General features: G+C 43.3%; 1 protein-coding gene across 1 annotated transcript in view; it reads left to right on the plus strand.

The window, feature by feature from the left end:
• The window catches only part of LOC311038868 (A-type potassium channel modulatory protein DPP6-like), a 137,073-nt gene that overhangs the window by 89,299 nt on the left and 26,461 nt on the right, over nucleotides 1-21,313 (plus strand). Inside the window, exons 7-8 of the mRNA XM_084048487.1 lie at nucleotides 1,579-1,660; nucleotides 10,344-10,464. Coding sequence (XP_083904613.1) covers nucleotides 1,579-1,660; nucleotides 10,344-10,464 — 203 coding nt within the window. The remainder of the gene's footprint in view (nucleotides 1-1,578; nucleotides 1,661-10,343; nucleotides 10,465-21,313) is intronic.

The raw sequence follows: 21,313 nt of genomic DNA on the forward strand, positions 1-21,313 counted from the left end.
GGGGCAGTGTGCACAAGACATTTGGTGTTGATCGGTTCAGCAGTTTGCCAGATTAGCTCCAGACACAAACACGCACGCACGCACGCACGCACGCACGCACGCACGCACGCACGCACGCACGCACGCACGCACGCACGCACACACTCACTCCCTGACCACCTGAGAGCTCCACGGTCTGTTGCTTTCAAGAGCGGACTAAAGACTTTCCTTTTTAACCAAGCATTAGTTTAGCCTTTCTTTCTGTTTTTATTCTGTACTGTAGCAGTTTGAAAATGTATTATTATTGTTATTATTACACACACACACGCACGCACGCACGCACGCACGCACGCACGTGCGCGCGCACGCACTCGCACACACACACACTCTTTTAGATGACATAGGCCTCTTTCAGATCCATGCCCTAAAAAAAAGGACTTGGGTGTAGCTTTGTATGTACTAGTTGAACTGCACCTGACCTGCATCATAGTACGTGGGCTTTAACACTCAAACCAGTTGCTTCTCAAAATGAGGTCCAGGGACTCTCAGGGTAACGATTTAATTGTGTTTTACATGTCACGTTTGACATTGGAACATTATGAATAAAAATGTAATTTCTGTTTGCCTTTTGGGCTTCGTAATAAAAGATTGCACAGGAGAGGACAGATAAGACAAATAACTGAAATATGCAAAGACATTACTGACATATTTAATAATTTCCTACTTTCAAAAAATGTTTTGAAAAAATGCTTGTAAGCTTGTAAGCTTGTAGAAAAGTTTTGAACACGGAAACGATTATCACGATTATGCAAAAACGAATTGCGATTATCTCAAATAATTGCAATTTGGCGAATATGTAATAATTGTGACAGACCTCTATGTACACATTACGGGTCCATTTGGTTCCATTTGTACGCTCTCTTAGAGTTATGGGATGTCTTTGGAAATTCAAAAAGTCTTGAGACCCAACCACCGCTCAAACCTATTTGTGTGCTGCCACCAAGTGGCGGGTGAGTGCACCAACACCTCCATCCATGCAGCTATAATGACCTTGTTCATTCTCATCCCCAGACCAAGACATAAAGCCAAGTGGCACCTCTAATTCAGCAAGCCTGCAACGCACAGCGCTTTTCTAAATAAAGAGCAAGTGTCATTAGTATAAAGCACCAGTAGTTATGGACATACTTTAACCTTTTTTTCCCTTCTTTTTTCGTAGAGCTGCTACAATGGAATTTTGCTGCTACATTACAATTGAACTTTTGCTCAGCCTTTCTAAAGACTTTTAGACACACGCTTGCAAAAATGCATTCATAGAATTGCTGTCCTAAAATGTTGATATCCTCACAAGTATAGTAACATAAACCTGTGTGCGTGCGTGCGTGCGTGCGTGCGTGCGTGCGTGCGTGCGTGCGTGCGTGTGTGTGTGTGTGTGTGTGTCTTTTATTTGTGTAGCAATGTGTACGCGCCTTTTGTTTTCCTCTGAAGCACATTGAGTTCCCCTGTGTATAGATGTACAAAATAAAGTGTGAGCTGTGCTTGACTTGTGTGTGTGTGTGTGTGACAGCGCTGCCTCTCTCTCTGTTGTTATGTTCCCCTCAGGGAGACATGGAACCTCAACCCTCCAGAGGTACGCAACGCTCAGCTGCAGTACGCCGGCTGGGGACCCAAAGGCCAACAGCTGGTAAGAAAACTACAATTCCCTCCCAACAACAAATAAATCAGTGGGTTCTAGGCATGTAATGATTTATCGTAAATCGATTAAAATCGATTCAAACTGGTGGCAATTTAAATTGATTTGCAAAAAAAATGCCCCAAAAAAGGAGAAAATACAGGATCTTTGTAACAGAATTGATTTAAAAAAACACAGTATTGTAAAAAAAAAAAAAAAAAAAACGTTAAAAATCGTATCGTGAACCAAGTATCATGATTCGAATCGTATCGGGGGTTGAGTGAATCGTTATATGCCTAGTGGGTTCTCAAACCTTTACATGTCAAGGACGTCCAAATAGATGTGTATTTGACCGTGGACCCCCATCTGGACATGTAATGTGGGGGGAAAAAAATCTAAAAACGTTCAAGATTTCTTTTTTTTTGTTCATAGCAGATGTACAAGCTCTGTGCCACGCTGTGAGCTTGTAGATCAGCCAACGTATAAATGGATAAAGTTGATTGAGATGCTACAGTATGTTAACTACTTTTGCTATGGACCCCCTGGAACCCCCCCAAGGACCCCTGAGAACCACCGCAATACACCCACTAAAGTGCACTTATGAGGAAGTATAATTGTCGCTGTTGGGTGGAAAACTTCGTACATCCAAAAGACTTTTCAGGAAATGGAAGGGGACAAAAAAATCTGTGTCCCACTGGATCCAATTGCAGTTATTATTTATTCACAAGCTCATGTTAATACTTTATCATTGGTTAAATATTTATAAGAACCCACAGACTAGACTTAACCTCACTCAACCTTGCTGTCCCTATTTGGGGGCATGTCTTCATAGGAAAGAAACATTTCCAAAAATAGCTAAAATAGCCTATTTATATGCTCACAACACGTCACATCACGACGAGTTGAGCGCGTGTAGATTATAGGCTATTTTTGCTACGTCCGCACGACCCTGTCATAATGACAAAGTATTTATGGCATTCATTTATGAAAAAGAAAACCTAAAAAAGATGACTTATGGAGATGCGTGTTTTCTGCCCGAGAGCGACTACCGATGTGTATATATCGCTGGTTCTCAAAGTGGGGTCGGGGGACCCCCAGGGGTCCTGGGGGGGGGGGGGGGGGGGGGGGGGGGGGGGGGGGTTCCAAAATGAGTTAGTACAGCATCACAGTCATTTCAACGACTTTTATTTTTATTTTTGAATTGCCAAAGTATAAAATAATGGATGAAGCGGTTAAAACCTAAAATGACACAGATTCCTTCCCGGTCTTAATGGGTTAATAAGGAAAAGTTTCATAATTATGAATGTGCTGTATGCTCTCCTGATTCCCAGAGAAGACAGACAGACAGACAGACAGACAGACAGACAGACAGACAGACAGCGAGTGATTAAAACCTCGGGTACAATGTCGTTAATTACCCGTAATCTCATTAGTGGATTAATTAGCGGCGCCGGTAGATTGATATAGCTGAGACTTTCCCACCATTTGTCAAGAAATGCCCCCCTTCTGCAGCAGTCAAACAGAGTTAATGTGTGAGCGCCAGGTTCAGCCACTAAAACGGCAGGCCAGACCCTTTTTCAAACACTTTAAAGAGTTTTCAAAAAATGATCAAAAATAGCAGATGAACAAGCTCGCTGCGTGGCACAAAGTGACTCGCTGTTAGCTTGTAGATCTGCTATTTTTGAATAGCCAACGTATAAATGGATAAAGGGGTTAAAATTATTGCTACGCTAGTATTAACACATTTGGCTGGGACCCCCCCCCCTGTACCCCACTTTGAGAACCACTGGTCCATGCACACAAATGTACTTGCACAAACATGCATGCGTGCGTGCGCACACACACACACACACACACACACACACACACACACACACACACACACACACACACACACACACACACACACATTGACATAAGCAAGAAGCGTAGGTGGAATACATACAAGTCAGCCCATCTGTTTTGCCATTCCCCAAATCCCTGATGTTCTTCATCAAATCCCACGCACAGAGACATGCAGGTGCATGTACACACACTCACACACACACACACACACACACACACACACACACACACACACACACACACACACACACACACACACACACACACACACACACACACTCACACTAGCACAGCTGTCCGGCCCATGTGTCAAACCGCCTGCGAGGCTGAACAGAGACGTAATTGGGTAAACAAGCAACCTGTCGGGTCCGCGGAGATCTGAACTGTGTATGTTTGTGTGTAAACACACTTACACATAATCATATACACACACACACACACACATGTTTGTTTGTGTGTGCATTATGCATTTGCTTCTTGCCGTTAAACTGCTTGTAGATCCTAGCTAGGTTCGAATGACATCATAGTGTAGTCTTTAGCTGAACCTTTGATGTCATATGGTAGTCTGTATACAGACTATAATATGACGATGGTAGTCTGTATACAGACTATAATATGACGATGGTAGTCTGTATACAGACTATAATATGACGATGGTAGTCTGTATACAGACTATAATATGACGATGGTAGTCTGTATACAGACTATAATATGACGATGGTAGTCTGTATACAGACTATAATATGACGATGGTAGTCTGTATACAGACTATAATATGACGATGGTAGTCTGTATACAGACTATAATATGACGATGGTAGTCTGTATACAGACTATAATATGACGATGGTAGTCTGTATACAGACTATAATATGACGAAAGTTTGGCTACTGACTAGCCTTTCTAAACTAAACTTTCTAAATGTTTGCCTCTTTCTTATAATATTTGACAATTTGGCCAAGGTTTTTTATAGTACAGTATAGTTTGTTGATTACTTTTGAGGCAGAAATTATTATTAAATTAAAAGGGTCTTAAAAGTCCTTACATTGTCACTGTCATCTAGGAACCCCCCCCCCCCCCCCCAAAAAAAAATCATGTGGTGACGCCCCTGGGGGTGAGAAATAAGCAATGCAACGCATAAAAGTTTTGCTCCCCTCTCTCCCTCTCTCTGCCTGTCTCCTGCCTGCCTGGTCCAAGAAAACCACACCCCTGTTTCTGAGTTAAACTTAGCAAAAAATGTTAGCAATAAAGCCATTTTTCATGATGTCTTTTAAGACTGAAGTTACGTTGAGCTGACGCAAACCCAGCGCTTACGGTCGTACGACTGCGTTGCTTGCCCAAAATAGCAATACGTTTTCAGCCTAATAAATTAGGCTTAAGGGAATAAAGGGACACGGCCTGCTAACTTTTAACCGTGCCCACCATTCCCTATGAGAACCAGGGCCAGGTCTTCACTCTGCTGCGCTGTGGCCTAGATTATACCTTCCACACTGGGGACAGCATCTGCACACAAAGTGACATCAACATAACATGGGCGTCTGACTCACTCCGCCCCCAAGACAAATTAACGATGACAGCCCACCCCCCCCAGCCCCTTCTGTTATACTTTTGAGGGAAGATGGGGGTTTGGTGGTGAAACTTTTTAACTAACCTAGTTCTCTGTGCTGTGTGCTCACAGACTGTGTGCCATATTGAGATCATTATGGTGTTATACAAGAAAAACTGTTATTTTCTAACTTGGAAAGTTGTATGACAGGGTTGTTTTGTGTACGAAGTATAACTTGGTGGTTAGACTATTGGTTCTCAAAGTGGGGTCCCCAGGGGTCCTGGGGGGGGGGGGGTCCCAGGGGGTCCCCTGCAAAAGTAGTTAGCATAGCATCCTCATTTTAACCGCTTTATCCATTTATATGTTGGCTATTCAAAAATAGAAGATCTAAGTTCACAGCGTGTCACTTCGATTAATATTTGAAAGACATCGAAGATGTTTCGAACTTCTCTTCTAGGGGTCCTGGCACAAAACAAAATCAGATGAGGGGTCCGTGGCCAAATACATATCAATTTGGGGGGTCCTTGACACAAAATAGTTTGAGAACCACTGGCTTAGACCTCACATTTACAGTGCATAAGGTCAAACTTTTGTAAATAACAACATACTTTATTACATACTCAGACTTTATTTTCCTAGGCTAAGGGGAGTGGTGGGGGTGAGTGCTGGGGGTTTGCCCTTCTTAGCTCCGGTAAAGCCAAGATGACATTTACTGTTGCAATGGAGGAGTTGGATGCACCTTCCCAGAGTGCTAAACCCAACAACACAGTACTTAGAACAAAACGAAAAACGCAACATCCAAAGATGTAGAACTCACCAACTAAAAATGTATCACTTTATTTTGGCCAATCAAAACATGCCAATGTTTGGGTCTAGTCCGCCTTCATCACAATGGAGTATCAGTGTGATTTACATATAAAGGACTTCATAGTGATGTGTGGGACTGTGACTGGGAGGGACAGTCACTCAATGCATCAGCAAATCCATATAACCAACTCCTTAAGTCTTCTTAACCACTTAAGCGTAAATAACCAATCTGTAAGCTCACAATGCGACGCGTTATGAGCTCGTTTATCTGCTGTTGAAAGAATGTTTGAGTGGTTCTCAAAGTTTAATAATTGGAAATAGTGACAATGGACCACACGCACGCACGCCCACACACGCCCACACACACACACACACACACACACACACACACACACACACACACACACACACACACACACACACACACACACACACACACACACCAGAGCATGTGAGCGGAGGGAACTGCCGCTCGTCGCTCCAAGGGGCTGTTGTCACGCTCGCTATTTGCTCATGTTGATTCCCTGCCCCGCTCGTCGCTCATGTTGATTCCCCCCCCGCTCGTCGCTCACGTTGATTTGCACACCCCCCGTTCCGCGCTGCGAACAGTCTTCTCCCGGGTGGTTGAAGCCAGAAGGCACCAAGCGAGCTGAGACAGAGCGCAAACGTCGAGGCACAGACGGCTGTGTTGTTGACGGACAACGGATGATGAGAAACAAAAATACAACGGATGCACGCTTATGAGAAACAAAAATAAATATTCACAACTACTTTTGTATTTGACATTTTTCAATTTCTCTAAATATTATAAACTTTCACATATCGCGTATGAAAAGGCTACTATGGGCTACAGTGAAGTCGGACCGAATGACTGAAACGTTTTTTCTTTTTTTACTCTTGGTGTGGGGATTATGTTATGAAAGAAGAGAAATTGCAACTGCTATAGTCCATGGGAAACCATAAACCTACATCTAAATGAGTTGCCATATTTACATATTAACATTGAAACTCCGCAAGATATTCCTCTACACTTATTTAGTGAGAACATTGCTCCTCCTGCTGCTGAGAGCATCTCAGCACTAGCATTACTCCTGCCTGCCCCTGCCGCCAGCCCCGCCCCTCGCCCCCTTCTGGCTTCAACCACCCGGGAGAAGACTGTTCGCTTCCGCGCTCCACTCAGACCGGGCTGCTCAGCAGAACAAAAACTGTGTGCTGTATGTGTTGCACACATACTGCACACAGACACACAGACACACAGACTGCACACAGACACACAACCCGAGCAGGGTTTCATAGTAAGCTCCACTTGCGCGGAGGCGCGCCAAAGGCGCGCCTCCTTCCGCTGTGTTCGCAATTAAGTCAATCTTAAAAAGGAGTTACTTAACATAGTCATGAAACTGAGTTCTTCAGCCGTACCATCCGAGAAGATAAGAATGTCATCCAACTATGTTTTCCGCAGCTTTATTTGGGCATACAAAGGGTTTGTAGTAGTATTATAGATTGTGTTGTCTTCCCGGTATGCCACTACTAATGACGGGGCTGCCCCGTGTTCCCATTGCTGTCCCTTTGGCTTTGAAGATAATAATAATGATCCTCCCAATCTGAAATGGTTTTAGACTGTACAAGCTTTTCCAATAGGAACTCGCTTGCAGTGGTGTAAGTACATTTACTCAAGTACTGTACTTAAGTACACTTTTGAGGATTTTTTACTTTACTGGAGTGTTTCCAATTGTCAATACTTTTACTTCTACTCTACTTACTACATCTCAGAGGAAAATATTGTACTATATACTCCACTACAATTAATTGAAAACATTAGTTACTAGTTACTTTGTAGATTTTGATTATTATTACAAAACATACATTAACCACTTCAGCCCTCTGCATACTTAGGCTATTTGAAAATAGCTGATCTACAAGCTCACAACGTGCCACAGAGCGGCGCGTTGTGAGCTTGTAGATCGGCTATTTTCAAAGCATTTTTATTACATTTGGAAACTTGTGAAATGGGACATTCTGCAAAATGAGTACTTACTTTCAGTACTTACGTGTATTTTTAATTCCAATACTTTTGTACTTTTACTCAAGTAAATTTGTACTACTGGACTTTTACTCGTAACAGAGTATTTCTACATTGTGGTATTGGTACCTTTACCGAAGTACAAAGTGTGAGTACTCCTTCCACCACTTTGGAGGTTGAGCTTGAGAGTCACACTGGGTCACAAAATGAGCCACAGAGGCTGCTAGACCAATCTCAGGTGGGTTCTGGGTGTAAAGGCTCTCCTAATAGAAGAGAGGGAACTTGTGCACTCAGGTAGCACAGGGGTGAAGGACCTGTCTACTAACTGCACCTTAGGAGAGTCTAGGGGTTTGAATCCACCACCGAGTGTCTAAAAGAACACATAGTCCAGGCAAACTAGATCATTTTGGACCTAAAAGTCAAAGTAATTGTCACCAGAACAACATTGTCTATTAAAAGTCCTAAAAATCCTAGTTGCAGAAATACTTTGAATTGGCATCAATCCAAAATGGCCACCAATTATTGTCAAAAAGCCATGCAACATTATAGTGAGTCCAACTTTTATTCGTCTGAGATTTCAATTTACTTCCTAATGCATTTTGAGGTGAGGAATTATTATAAAATACCCTGACCTGAAGTGCAAGGGAGTTATTGGATCTTGGATTGATGCCAATTAAACATATTTCCGCAACTAGGATTTCTTTGTTCTGAACATCTTATAGAAATGATGTACTGTATGGTGAAACAAATTCTGGTTAACACTTCACTTAAAGGTCGGGTCTATAATTCATTAAAATATAATTAATTATAATCACATTTATAATGCATTGTTGTGTTGAATATCGTCTCTGTCGGGTGGAAACCTCATGTTTCCAAAACTATTTATTTTCAGGATTCAAATTCAAAAACAGCAAAAGTAGCAGATCTACAAGCTCAAAACGCGTCGCTTTGCGCCGCGTTTCGAGCTTGTGGATCTGCTACTTTTGATACCTTTGTGTGACGCTGTAGTATGATCAAGTAGGGCGTTAATTTACGAAAAAAGCGCAAAAAGGTTAGAATATAATACAACAACGATAGGAGGAGTAGGATGGAGGCACCTTCTAGGGTTAGCGTTGTCTTACTGGACTTAATGTCTTACTGCACCATCATCGTTGGATGTGTTTTTTGATAATGTCTTGTGCTGTGCTACAGGGACCATTTCTTTTGTACCTCTGATATGAGGGGCTTTTGATACAAACTGTGCATATTATGTACTAATATTCAAACCCACGCCCCATTATTCTCCTGTTGTGAAAGGAAAGATTTTAGGTCAATCATTCACTTAAACAGTGAATACATACTGAAATCAGCCCCAAGGCCAAAGCATTCCGCTAAAGCTGGAGATAATGATCAAATCCTTTACAGTTCCCATTCAGGGTCATATTGATTTCTGGATGTCATTAGCTCTGTTGGCATTTTAATCCCCCCCCCCCCTCCACCCCCCCACACACAATCCAAGGGCCTCCAACATCACGTCTCGTAACTGTCGAAGATGTGCGCTATTCGCCTTAATTAGGAAGCTGGCCTTCATACTTCCAGCGAGCTCCGCATGCCTTCTCCCAACAGGGTACAAAGAATCGAGCGGGCCGTTGGAAGTCGAAATCGGCACCCTGCAGTTATTTTTTTGCTACAAATTAAGGATGGAAAGATATTTCTTTGCTCCTTTTTTTGGCTCTCGGTATGTTGTGCCTGAAGTTGTTTTTCTGCAGTTGTAGCCTGCAAGAAATATAGAAGAAAACATTGAAGTGGTTGAGAGCACCTTCTGCTGTGAATGAATATGATGATGTCTGGGGATGTTTTGGCTAGTCTCCCTACACGATGATGACAAGCAGGCTGGTTTGATCACCAACTGAGCTTGTCTGGAATGCACATCAGATAGGTTCATACTTTCGGGATGTGTAGTGCGCCCCCCCCCCCCCCCCCCCCCCATCCAGTTATTACACTGGCTCCATGCAGGGCACAGTCCGCAGAAAGAGAAAAGAGAAACGCATAGGACAAGACAATGAAGACTAGACTAGGATAACAAGATCTCAGTCACACTGTCAGGGCAGTCACAACAGGAGAGAGTAGAAACTAAACACACAAACAACCCCACAAAACAACAAGTGAACCTAGTAGTGAAAAGGTTGGTCTTTGATCCTTGTTCCACAACTTTGGTGCCAACACAGCAAAGGCACGGTCGGGCTAGACCGTGGAGTCTTCATATACAACCGACTGTCAGATATGAGTGACCGGGTGCTGGGAGAATGGTCTAAAAGTTCCACAATATAGGCAGGTGTACTGTAAGACTGGGCTTTTAACACAAACAAAATAATCTTAAATGTCACTCTACCCTTCACCGATGTCTGAACAACTGACCTGTTTGTGTGATTTGCGTTTTTTTCTCCTGCGTTTTGTTTGATCTTCTGCTTTCTCTCTCTCTCTCTTGCGGCTTCGTAGATTTTCATCTTCGAGAACAACATCTACTACCGCTCCACTGTGGAGAGTCGCTCCATCCGTCTGGTGTCCACCGGCAAGGAGAGGGTCATCTTCAACGGCCTCAACGATTGGCTCTACGAAGGTAAAAGAGAGAAAAGGCCTTGGAGTGGCAGTCGTTTGGGCATTTACTCCTAGGTTCACTTGTTGTTTTGTGTGTGTGTGTGTGTGTGTGTGTGTGTGTGTGTGTGTGTGTGTGTGTGTGTGTGTGTGTGTGTGTGTGTGTGTGTGTGTGTGTGTGTGTGTGTGTGTGTGTGTGTGTGTGTGTGTGTGTGTGTGTGTGTGTGTGTGTGTTTAGTTTCTGCTCCTTCCTGTTGTGACCTAGTCTTATTTGTCTTGTCCTATGTTTTTCTCTTTTCTCATACTTCAGACTTGTGCCCCGGGCCAGTGTAATAACTGGATGGGGGGGGTGGGCACTGCAAATCCAGAACCTATGAACCTTATGAATTAATTGTGTGTGTTCTGCCCTGCAAAGAGCAGTTATAGTTGTGTGAGAATTGACAAGAAGTTTCGACTGTGCTGCCAAAATGTATTGTCAGTAAATGTACAGACAAGCTAACACAAAGTAGCTCTTTGCCTTTGTGGACCGCTCTTTGATATCACTAAAGATGGCCACTACCGGATTGATTGATTGATTGGTTAATTTATTGATTGAATACTTTATTAGTCAAACAATTTGAAAACACAAACAAGTCTTGTTTCCATTCTGGTCCTATGTATTCAATTCATCAACAGGGCATAGAATATTAACACATTAATGGATGGTGTCGGGGTATTCCACATGGCGGTGGCAGAGTAGTAGAATGAGAATATTCCTATGTTTGTGCTGAATTTGGGTGGTACCAGATCGTGGAATTGAAAACAAAAGGAACGTTCCCCATTTCACGTTCCAATGGCAGCTGTTTGTAATTTAATGTATGAAGTGAACGTTCATACAGGAATGTGTTTATTAGCAGGTAATGTTGCGAGACTCCCGGAGTCCCTGCAGTTAGTTTCACATTAGTATTTTGGGATCGTGCATGATGTGATTTCCTTTGGGGGAAAGAATTAAAAATGGAACGACTCTTGTACATTTGCCTGCCCGTTTACACAGCTCCGGAGGAAGGAATGTTCTACATGAGCTGACTTGCATTCAATCGGTGCCTCTAACGTAACAACACAAGATGGCAAGGGTTGTGTTCTACGCCACCGATCAAAAGCTTAACCCGAGCGCCTCCGTCTGCCTCGCGGGCAAAGAGGGGAGGAAGGGGGCTCTGTGTTGGAGCACTAATGAATGTATACCTGCTCCAGTGGAGCACCGTTTCTCTAACAGTGAGCGAGAGCAAGAGGAAAAACGGACAAAACAGTGACGTACCACCACAACTTAAAGGAGAGAGCCAGCCTAGAACAGTATTGGGTTTGATGTGCCCATAATAATTCACCCACATACCTGATGCGTTTGATTTTTTTCATAGAAGCCCCTGTTGTCCATTCTGGAGACCCCTCCCACTGGCAGAATGGAGCCTAGTGCATAATATAATCCTAATTCGGCTATTTTCGTCCCTCCAAACTTTTTCTTTTTTTTTCACAAATCCTCTCTGTAGTGTCCTGGCACTCACACATGCACTGTATGTCACTCATGAGGGGAGGGGGAGCGCTACACGCAAACTCTCGCGGGACACGAGAATCTCGTGAGAGTTCACGCATCAGAGCCGTTCTGTAGGAAAAGAAGTGACATACAGTGCATGTGTGAGTGCCAGGACACTACGTAGAGAGGATTTATGTAGTGTCATTCTGCCGGTGGGAGGGGTCTCCAGAATGGACAACAGGGGCTTCTATGAAAAAAATCAAACGCATCAGGTATGTTGGTGAATTATTATGGGCACATCAAACCCAATACTGTTCTAGGCTGGCTCTCTCCTTTAATATGCCCTGTCCTGTCCTTTTTTTGTCACTGTACATTTGCCTATGTGAAATGATAACTTTTAGGAGCAGTGGGCGATATCCAAGACAAAAGACATGCCATCTCCACTTTACTTCCCGTATCTGCGTGACGTAGGTGGACGCCTTTTTAGGAGACCGGAAGCAGGTTGGAGTCTAATTATTTCCAACGGGAGAAGTGAACATGAACACAGCTGCTTCTGAACCATTCTTTAGCCCCCACGGTCACAACAAAATATTTGGACTCAATAGTCACAAGCCACACAATCTTCCCATCATTTTCATAAACTAAAATAGCAGGGGGTGAATCAGGGACCTTCTGGTTCCAAGGCGACCTCTCTACGCACTCAGCCAAGGCTGGCCGTAGATTTTAATTCCACAGAAAAAAACGCAGCCGGAGGAAGGCTTTGCGTTTCTATTAGTAGTGGGTTTTACTTCTTAAATCCAAAATATTTACTGTCAGTGTGCGTCACACTAGCGTGTAGTGAACCAACACAATACAAGCGACACGGTTGTGGCTTAATCGTGAGTGTCAGTGCAAATGAGGGAAATTTTCAAGGCCATGGTGTCCATTTAAGCCAGGCGTCTTCTAATGTTTTTTTCAGGCCAAGGACCCCTTAGCTGAGAGAGAGACCCCTGGTCTATGGTTTCATAGACCAGGGGTCTTCAACAGGGGGTCCGGGACCCCTAGGGGGTCCTCAGAGCTACTATAGGCGGTCCACCAAATCTTTGTGTGATAGGATTTAGTTTTTTTTACATTAACCACTTGAACCCTAGAATTCCTTTTCCGAGGGGAACATAAGCCGAAAATAAAAATCTACAAGCTCTCAACGCATCGCGCTGTGAGGAGTTGAGAGCTTGTAGATCTGCTATTTTTGGCAAAGAGGCTATAGGTTACTGTCAGTGTGCGTAGATCGGCTATTTTCGGCTAATGTTCCCCTCAGAATCGTGATGCAAGGGTTCAAGTGGTTAATAAAGTTCCTACCACAGAAAGATTTGGCGGCCCCCCCTGTAATAACTCTGAGCACCCCCTTGTTGAAGACCATGCAACAATAGAGACATTTCAAAGCGTGGCCGTCGTCACCCCCTCCTTCCCAGTGAAGATCAGAGTCACCAGCCATTGAAACTTTAATCAGTATGATATTGAGGCGTCTGAACCCTTGACTTGTACTTATGCAGCGCTGAAGGGCTGGTAAATTACACTCATCATTTATTGATCGGATAAATCTTTCATCCCGCGCACGCAAAAAAAAAAGAGAGAGAGAGTAGGGGTCTGCAGCTACTCGATTTGCCCCTTAGTGTTAAACCCAGGGAACCCATGCTGATGACTGCCAGACAGATCTATTCTGCTCATTAAGCCATTATGACCTGAGACCCATTCTACAAATGCCTTCTAAATCAGTAGTTTTCATTCTTGGGGGCCAAGGGACCCCCAAAATAATATGTATTAGGCCGCGGACCCCCATCTCAAACTTTGAGTCAAAGATGTTCGCTTGAAAAATATAAAAAAAAATACTTAAAAAATCTAAAATAGCATAGATATAGCATAGATATACAAGCTCGTAGCGCGGCACTCGGTGCCGCTCTAGTATATCTGCTATTTTTGAATAGCCAAAGTATACAATAAATGGTTATAGCTAAAATCTAAAATGATTTGTGTTACTCACTTTCAAGATTCTTAAAAAAAAAAATCAAAAATAGCAGATGTGCAAGCTCGCAGCACGCCACGAAGTGACGTGCTGTGAGCTTGTATATCTGCCTTTTCTTGAGAACCACCGTTCTAAACCACTGTTCTAAATCCTGAGAGTTTTCTGGAAAAGAAACGTATGTTGCTATACTGTACATGAATATAAATAGCTAAAATCTAAAATGACAAGATGCTTTCCCGGTTGGAATGGGTTAACACAGTAAGGATGGTGAACGTGGCACACAGTCACTAAGGCAACGTGTATATTGACAGAAAAGAAAGCTCTTCAGTCAATGTTTACATAGACTGAAAGAACGAGCCCAATCGATGGTCTTGAAGGGCGGAGCCAAACCCAGGCGCTGGATTCCAGCGCCTGGGTTTGGAGCACTCTGATTGGTTAGGAGATAACAAGGTCCTAAGACCAGCGTTCCTGCAAGGTTCTCCCAGGCTTTTTTTCTTTTGAAACAAAAAAAAAGGCATGGGTTTCCGAGGCTAATGTTTACATGGCACGCTGTCGGGTGGAAACCTTCTAGTCCAAAACCGTAACTTTTTTTAGGAAACCTCTTATATCCATATTTTAACTTTTATTTTTTTCATAAATTAACGCCCCACTTGATCATACTACAGCGTCGCGCAAAAGCATCAAAAATAGCAGATACACAAGCTTGAAACCTGGTGCAAAAGCGACACGTTTTGAGCTTGTAGATCTGCTACTTTTTCTAAGTTTTGAATTTGAATCCTGAAAAGAAGAGCCTGTGTTCCAATGGATCCAGTCAGTGTAGTTGTAGTTTAGTCACAAGATCTTTTTAATGTTAATGTGCTTCATCGGTTTAATGTTTATAATAAAACCCACAGACACACTTTAGCTTTCAAACTAATTCAGATATAGAAAACAATTACAGATCTACGACACGTTGTGTAGATTAGGCAATTTTTGCTACTTTTGAGACAACACCGCTCAAGACAAAGTAGGCCATTGGTTCTCAAAGTGGGGCCCGGGGACCCCCAGGGGTCCTTGGGGGGCTTCTCAATCATTCAAACTACTTTTTCTACATGTTATACGTTGGCTATTGAAAAATAGCAGATATATAACCTCACAGTGAGCTTTTACATCTATTTAAAAAAAAAAAGTAAAATCTTGAAAGTATTGGAAAGTGGTTAATAATATGTTTTATTAAAAAGTAAACACAAATCTTCTCTTTTGGGGGTCCCTGGCACAAAGCATTTTCAGATGGGGGTCCGCTGCCAAATACATATCAACTTGGGGGTCCTTGACATAAAAAAGTTTGAGAACCACTGAAGTAAGACATTAAAAAAAAGTTGAAATAGGGAGATACGAGGTTTGTGCCCGACAGCAACGAAGGACATAAGAATAGAAGACGGGACGAAACGAGGTGGATGATTAACTGGCTCCCCTGGCTACCATGCAGGTTGGCATAGCAACCAAACAAGTACAGGTAATCATGTTCAGAAGGGTTCGCTCGCTGCATTGATTGGAAAGTGTCTTTGTGATTAATAGGATTTCTTGTAATATTGCTACCTAGTTAATAACTTATTATAAAAGCACCCCAAGAAAGAACAAAATTAGCTGTGTCATTGTGTCAGTGTAACGACATAATTTAACCATTTTTATTTTTACTTTTTGCCTATAATGACCAAATACCCAACACCAGGAAATAGCAGATCTACAAGCTCACAACATGTCGCGACGCGAACCATCGTGAGCGTGTTGATCTTCTATTTTCGCTATTCGTCGTATGGTGAAGTATATAGCAGTGGTTCGTCCTTGGGGGGGTTCCAGGGGTTCCCAGCAAAGGTAGTTGATATAGCATCACAATCATTTCAACCACTTTATCCATTTATATGTTGGCTATTCAAAGATTCTGAGAAATATCGAAAATGTTTGTAACATTTTGAATAATATTGCTTTTTTAAATGTATATACTGTACATAAATCTTCTCTTCTGTGGGTCCCTGGTACAAAACGTTTTCAGATGGGGGTCCACGAGGTTCCTTGACATGGAAAAGAACCGATTTGAGAACCGATGGTATATATAGAGCTTAAATAAATGTATGCAAGCAGCTGAGCTCGTCCTCGATGAGCATGAACCGATGCCGTCTGTACTAGCAGTTAGACATATAGCGACATGTGTTTAGTGAGCCCCACATGCGTGTGGCCTCAGATTTTGGACGTACCCTCATGCTTGTAGAGTGTCAGGAAGATATGCGCCTGCAGGGAAGTGGGTGAGCTTTACTCCGCTGATGGATTTCTGGGCCCGGGATCAGGCTGTGGCTCAGTCTGTGGGCAGAGGGGTAAAGGAGGATTTTAAGGGCCCGCCCGCACAGCCACAAGGACACAGAGCAGAGCTGATGGCACACAGGGTTGAAAAGGTTCCAAATCAAATGACATCTTGAGGCTTGACATGTTCCTCTGCCACACGCAAGCTGTCTTCTTAATCTGCAGCCATGTGTCTGCATGTGATGATGATGTGTGTTTCTGCACAGTGGTGGTAATATAAGAGGGAAAATAAAAAAGACACAAAGAAACACACACAAAAAGGAGAGATGCGTCCTAGAGCAGTGGTTCTCAAAACTTTTCATGTCAAGGTACCCCAAAAATGTATTTGGCTGCGGACCCACCCCCCCCCCCCCCCCCCCCCCCCCCATCTCAAAAATATTTTGTGCCAGGGATTTTTCAAGAATAGCAGCTTGTATATCTGCTATTTTTGAATAGCCAAAGTATAACATTATGGTTAAAGTGGTTAAAATGATTGTGATGCTGATGCTATATTAACACATTTTGCTGGGGACCCCCTGGCAACCCCCCAAGGACCCCTGGGGGTCCCCGGATCTCACTTTGAGAACCAACGTCCTAGAGAAACCCCTCAGCTGTCATGGTGCGGGCCCCGGTACGTGGCGGCGCCCTCCGGGCAGCATGATGCAACTTGCTTGCATAAAGAACTCTTCTGGTGTGTCGAGATAAAGGCTGATGCATATATTTTCATTCGAGTCATGTCTCCCCCCCTGTGGGGGTGTCTGTCTGGCTAGACGGCTCTAGTCATCCAACAAGCGTGTTTGTCTGCTTGTCTGAGTTGTTTTGGCTCATCGGCAGGTTTGTGCCGGAGCCCCACAGGGTGCGTAGTTCACGTTTGTCAGCATCAGGGAAGCGAGAGTGGGAGAAAGCAGAATTTCCTCCTTCCCTCCCCCCCCTTCCAAATTTAGAGTAGTATTATTTTTGCTGCTGTTGTACAGTACTCTGGCTCACCTGCCAGCGAGGAGCCCCCACCAGGAGGACATACTGTTGTCGTCCCCCCCCGTCCCCCCACGTCCCCCCACCTGTCCCGCAATGGGCCTGTTTGGAGGTGTTACCCCAAGTGGGTATACTTTATTTTTTATTTTTTTATCCCATGATTTTGTAACACATTTTTCACCCAGTGCCAAATGCCCATGTAATCCTGGGCGCTACTCTCCCTCTGCCAGCCTAGGGAGAGCCCAGAACTGAGCTCATGCCCCCTTCCTTCAATGCATGAGGAGCTAGCAAGCCGCTTCTTATCACCTGGCAGGGGGGGGGTTTCCTCGATAGGACGTAGCACGTGGAGTACGTTATTCCAGCCAGTTCCTTTCCCCTCCCATCAGGTGCCCCAGATGACCAGAGGGAGGCAGTATAGAGACCATGTTTTTTTGTGAGGGTACCTACCCTAGGGGACAGGTATACTTTAACCTCACTACCTGAGCGCCCAATGATTTAGTTTTTTGTATGAACAGTTGACAGTTGAAGCAGAAAGAGGTGAACTGGAGTGAAACTATGAACTAACTAGTAGTGGCAGGTATTTCTTAACGGAGCGTGACAAGTGTGAACCTGACATTTTGACACTTCTCAGACACATGTATAAATGTAATACTGCTCTTCTCAGTGATGCAACATGTTGGGAGATTGCTATCACTTACTGTAATTCCGTGTTGGATTTATATCGATCACATTGAGAACATGCAAACAGAATCTCTTGGCACAGGCACCAGGTTGTAATCTTTTTTCAGTGAGGACAAGATATGAAGATAAATTAATCTTTGTATGAGTAGGTTTATTTAAAGGTGGGGTAAGGGATTTGCTTGGGTTAAAATAAGTGTTAAATAGCTCTATATCCTTATAGTACTCATTGGCATAGAGTGTTTGTTCAGTAACAAGAGTCTCCCTGTCTCTCCAGCTCTTTATTAAACAGAAAATGCGTTTTCAGATCAAACATTTGAGTACTTTTTTGCACCACTCATAATGAGTGAGCAGGTCACTGCTCTAGGACTCTCTAACAGGACAAACATGCTGAGGGCGTTTGAGATGAGATGACCTCACATGACCTCCAGTCCATCTCTCTGTACATGCCCTGGCAATGCCCGCTGCCTTGCACTGTTTTTAACATGTGACACTGCTGCCCCCTGTTGGAGACATCCACGTATGTATCTGTTCTGATTAACCCATTAAGGCCTGAGGTTCCGTTTCTACAAAATGTCCTCCAAAGCCTAACAGTTTTCTGAAAAGCTTATGTTTCTGTATCAGTGGTTCTCAAACTTTTTTCATGTCAAGGACCTCCAAAATGATATGTTTGGGTGCGGACCCCCATCTCAAAATATTTTGTTCCAGGGACCCCCCAGAAGCAAAGATTTGAGTTAAAAATGGTTGCTTTAAAAATATGTATATTCAAAGATTTTCCACAAATTTTCAAAAATAGCAGATCTACAAGCTCGTAGCGCGGCACTCGGTGCCGCGCTATGAGCTTGTATATCTGCTATTTTTGAACAGCCAAAGTATAAAATAATGATTTTTAAGTGGTTACACAGATGCGTTCCTGCTTTTAATGGGTTAAATATAGTCAATCTGATCACTGCGTCAGTACACAACCCACACCACCAGCATACCGTCTGTCAGGTGGAAACCCCAAAAAATAAATCCAAAACATTTCAGGATTCAAATAAAAAAAAATGGCAAAAGTACCAGATCTACAAGCTCGAATTACGTCGCTTCGCCCCGCATTTCGAGCTTGTAGATCTGCTACTTTCGGTGCTTTTGTGTGACGCTGTAGTATGATCAAGTAGGGCGTTAACTTACGAAAAAACACAAAAAGTTAAAATATGGAGATAAGAGGTTTCTGCCCGAAACAGCAACGAAACAACCAGTAACCTACTCAAGGGACACAATCATTAGGTTGTTACCGCAATAATAGTATCCATATGCCAGTATAATCCATCATGTGCCAACTGGGATGTATATACTGTAGTATAACACCCCCCCCCCCCCCCCCCCCCCCACACACACACACACACACACCTCCCATTTTTTCCCCTCATTATTTCTGTCCACGTGGAGACGTCGCGCGTGTCCCATCGGCACATTTTTATATTCCCACCGGCCACTTAACTGACTCACAATCACGACGGCTCATGCATTAGTAATGTCCTCGCTTCCCGTGAATAATTGAGCCCACGCACCCATCGTGAGGGCGAGATGAGTCTGTGACAGCGTTACCTGGGTAATCACAGCACAGAGAGAGGGAGAAAGAATGTGAGGTGAAAGGAAAGAGACAGGATTGCGTGAGATATGAGACGGAAAATGACATTGACAGTATGGGAGCAATGACTCGTCGCAATACTGTCAATATCTCTGGCTCTCGCTCTCTCATTCGCTCTCTCTCTCTCTCTCTCTCTCTCTCTCTCTCCTTACATGTACACATGCGTTCTTCTACTGCTGAATGCTGATACTTGCCCTTCACAGAAGTTTGAGTTTGTCCCATGACTCCTATGTCACTCTCTACAGCTCACTTGATCTCTCTCTCTCTGTCTCTGTCTCTCTCTGTCTCTCTCTGTCTCTCTCTTGTGTTTCTCTCTTGTCTGTCAGCTCACTGTTAGGGTGTTGCATACTAAAGTTCTCTCTCTGAGGTGAAAGGAAAGAGACAGGATTGCGTGAGATATGAGACAGAAATTACATTGACTGTATAATTTACTTTATTTGTTTAGTTGGACAGGACAATGCATATTAATGGACGTCGCATGGACGTAAATACGCCAGATTTAGCAAAGATGCTAGTTTTCATCCGCAGTCCTCACAAGTCAGAAAACAGACAGACGAACAGTGGAATACATTTACATAACATTACATAGGTATATATGTATGGGAGCAATGACTCGCATACTGTCAATATCTGCGTAATGACTCGCATACTGTCAATAACGCGTCGCACCGCGACGCGTTATTGACAGCTTGTAGATCTGCTATTTTCAAACATTTTACTACTTTTACTTTTGTTACTTTAAGTACATTTTCCTGCCAATACTTTTGTACTTTTACTCAAGTAAACTTTGAATTCTGGACTTTTACTTGTAATGGAGCATTTCTACATTGCAGTATTGGTACTTTTACTTAAGTAAAGAATTTGAGTACTTTTTCCATCACTGGTGTTAAATGATCTTTTTGTCTTCTCACACACCGGCGAGGAACACACTCTGCATGAACTTGTAGAAACAATGTTCCTCCCTGAAGCTATATATCCAAAAGGTGAAGGATCATCATCTCCAGCTGACGGCATCACCGTTTCCTCTCTGCATGGGACAGATAGATTGTTACTTCTCTTCTTTTTTCTGTCATTATAGATGACGTACGCTGTAGTGCACCTTCTAGATGGACAGATGTGTGAATTTGGTCCTCCGGCAGAATCCAATTATCGTCTCTTGTCGGGGTGTAAACCTCATATGTCCGAAAGCGTTACTTTTCAGGATTCAAATTCAAAGATGGCAAAAGTAGCAGATCTGGAAGCTCGAAACGTGTCGTTTTTGATGCTTTTGTGTGTGACGCTGTAGTATGATCAAGTAGGGTGTTTATCCATTGAGACCTGGAACGCATCTGTGTCATTTTTTGATTTGAGCTAAAAAAGCATTATTTTACACTTTGGTTATTCAAAAATAGCAGATCTACAAGCTCGTAGCGCGGCACCGAGTGCCGCGCTACGAGCTTGTAGATCTGCTATTTTTGAAAAAATCTTGAAAATGTGTGCAAATCTTTGAATATATATATTCTTTTAAAGGGATCATTTTTAACTCAGATCTTTGCCTCTAGGGGTCCTTGGAACAAAACATTTTGAGATGGGGATCCGCGGCCAAATACATATCATTTTGGGGGTCCTTGATATGAAAAGGTTTGAGCATCACTGATACAGAAACATACGTTTTTCAGAATACTGTTGGGATTTAGAAGACATTTGTAAAATCGGCTTCAGGTCTTAACTCATTGAGTGCCACAGTCCGTCAAATCCGTCACGTGGCCTGACGCCCAGAGCGCCAC

Source organism: Gymnoscopelus microlampas (genome assembly GCF_963454915.1).
Source record: "Gymnoscopelus microlampas genome assembly, chromosome: 22".
Lineage (NCBI taxonomy): Eukaryota > Metazoa > Chordata > Actinopteri > Myctophiformes > Myctophidae > Gymnoscopelus > Gymnoscopelus microlampas.